At 34.3% G+C, this 1,444-nt stretch overlaps 1 protein-coding gene across 1 annotated transcript in view; it reads right to left on the bottom strand.

Annotated features, from left to right (window-relative positions):
• Positions 1-662: 662 nt before the first annotated feature.
• LOC106514245 (T-cell surface antigen CD2) overlaps positions 663-1,444 on the bottom strand; it is a 13,440-nt gene continuing 12,658 nt past the window's right edge. Inside the window, exon 4 of the mRNA XM_014003418.1 lies at positions 663-670. Coding sequence (XP_013858872.1) covers positions 663-670 — 8 coding nt within the window. The remainder of the gene's footprint in view (positions 671-1,444) is intronic.

Raw genomic sequence — 1,444 nt, 5'->3', positions numbered from 1 at the left:
CTTTCATTGTTACATATACTTTTTATTTAATCATTTTTTTGTCATTTATTGAAGTAATTGATCACTTTGTATGGAGCTTGGTGGACAAATGGGGTATTTTTCAATAAATATATTTTAGTTTGCAATACTTTTTGTGTGTGTACACAAAGGTTTGGCATTCCAGAGGTAATTGTAATGTTTTGTTTCAACTGTATTTAATGAGAATTCTATTTTGAATCCGGTTACAGAAACAGGATGTGTCACACAAGTTAGGGGAATTGTCGATGTGATTGTGTGGTTGCATGAAGTTTATAACTCCATGCAGGGCTGTATGTTTAAGCTGAAGCTAATGAATGCAGGAATAATGGTGTGCATGTGAAATTTTATTAAACTGGCAGGCGAAATGGGAAAAAAACAACAACAYAAAAGTACTGCATGGGAACAAAAAAGAAAATAACTAATCTCCCCTGTGTTCCCTCACAGGAGTAAAAAAACTGATGTAACCTGTAAATTCACGTGGATACTTTACAATTTAATGCAAACACACACTGGGAACAAAAAGCATCTTAACTTTAAACATTAAAGTCACACACTGCAGTTTAAATACAAAATGTCAAAACTGAACATAAAAAAGACAAGAGAAAGAAAAGAGGAAAACACAAATTAAAGTTTTCTGAGCTGCTTCAGTTCACTGAGGACAAAGTTATTGTCGTCTAACAGGACGTTCACTCACACTTAGCAGGAAACAAAGGGCCATGTGGAAACATTTGAAAATGATGAAACTTTGAAAAAAATAATAATAACCGTGAGAAACTGTGATCAGCATGAACATCAATCCAAACATGGTTTCCGTCTCTGCTCAGCGGCGTTCAGATTTTTTTTTTCTGATTTCTTCCAAAATCCAACAAGAGTTTTTGATTCTTATCAGCCTGCAGTTGATCTGTTACTGATCAGCATCAGGGAAGGACTGAATTGTGTGAATTTTTGTGTTTAAGTCTGAGAAAAAAAAAAAGCTGATCTTATTTGTACCAAAGCAAGGTTTGAAACAAAAGCCTTAATTTATAAATCATGCATGTCCAGTATTTGTATGTCTTTTTTACCGAATCAATGAAAATATTTCTAATTTGGAAAATGTAGAAGAAAAAGAAAAGAACATTTGATGCATCTCAGTAATCCAGGTAGAAAAAAATAAGTACGTAGGTCCTCTGGATGGTTCTTCTTTAGTGAAACGTTTCGTCTCTCCTCCAAGAGACTTCTTCAGTCTGATGAGTTTCAGGTGAACTCAGCCTTATAAGCACTGCCTCCACATGGACAAACAGGTTAGTCACATGCAAAAGAGGGCCATCGACTAACAATAGGCTTCTACCTGGATTACTGAGATGCATCAAATGTTCTTTTCTTTTTCTTCTACATTTTCCAAATTAGAAATATTTTCATTGATTCGGTAAAAAAGACATACAAATAC

Source organism: Austrofundulus limnaeus, unplaced genomic scaffold (genome assembly GCF_001266775.1).
Source record: "Austrofundulus limnaeus strain Quisiro unplaced genomic scaffold, Austrofundulus_limnaeus-1.0 Scaffold1, whole genome shotgun sequence".
Lineage (NCBI taxonomy): Eukaryota > Metazoa > Chordata > Actinopteri > Cyprinodontiformes > Rivulidae > Austrofundulus > Austrofundulus limnaeus.
The sequence above is the reverse complement of the archived record's forward strand: the minus strand, read 5'-3'. Positions and strand labels throughout refer to the sequence as shown.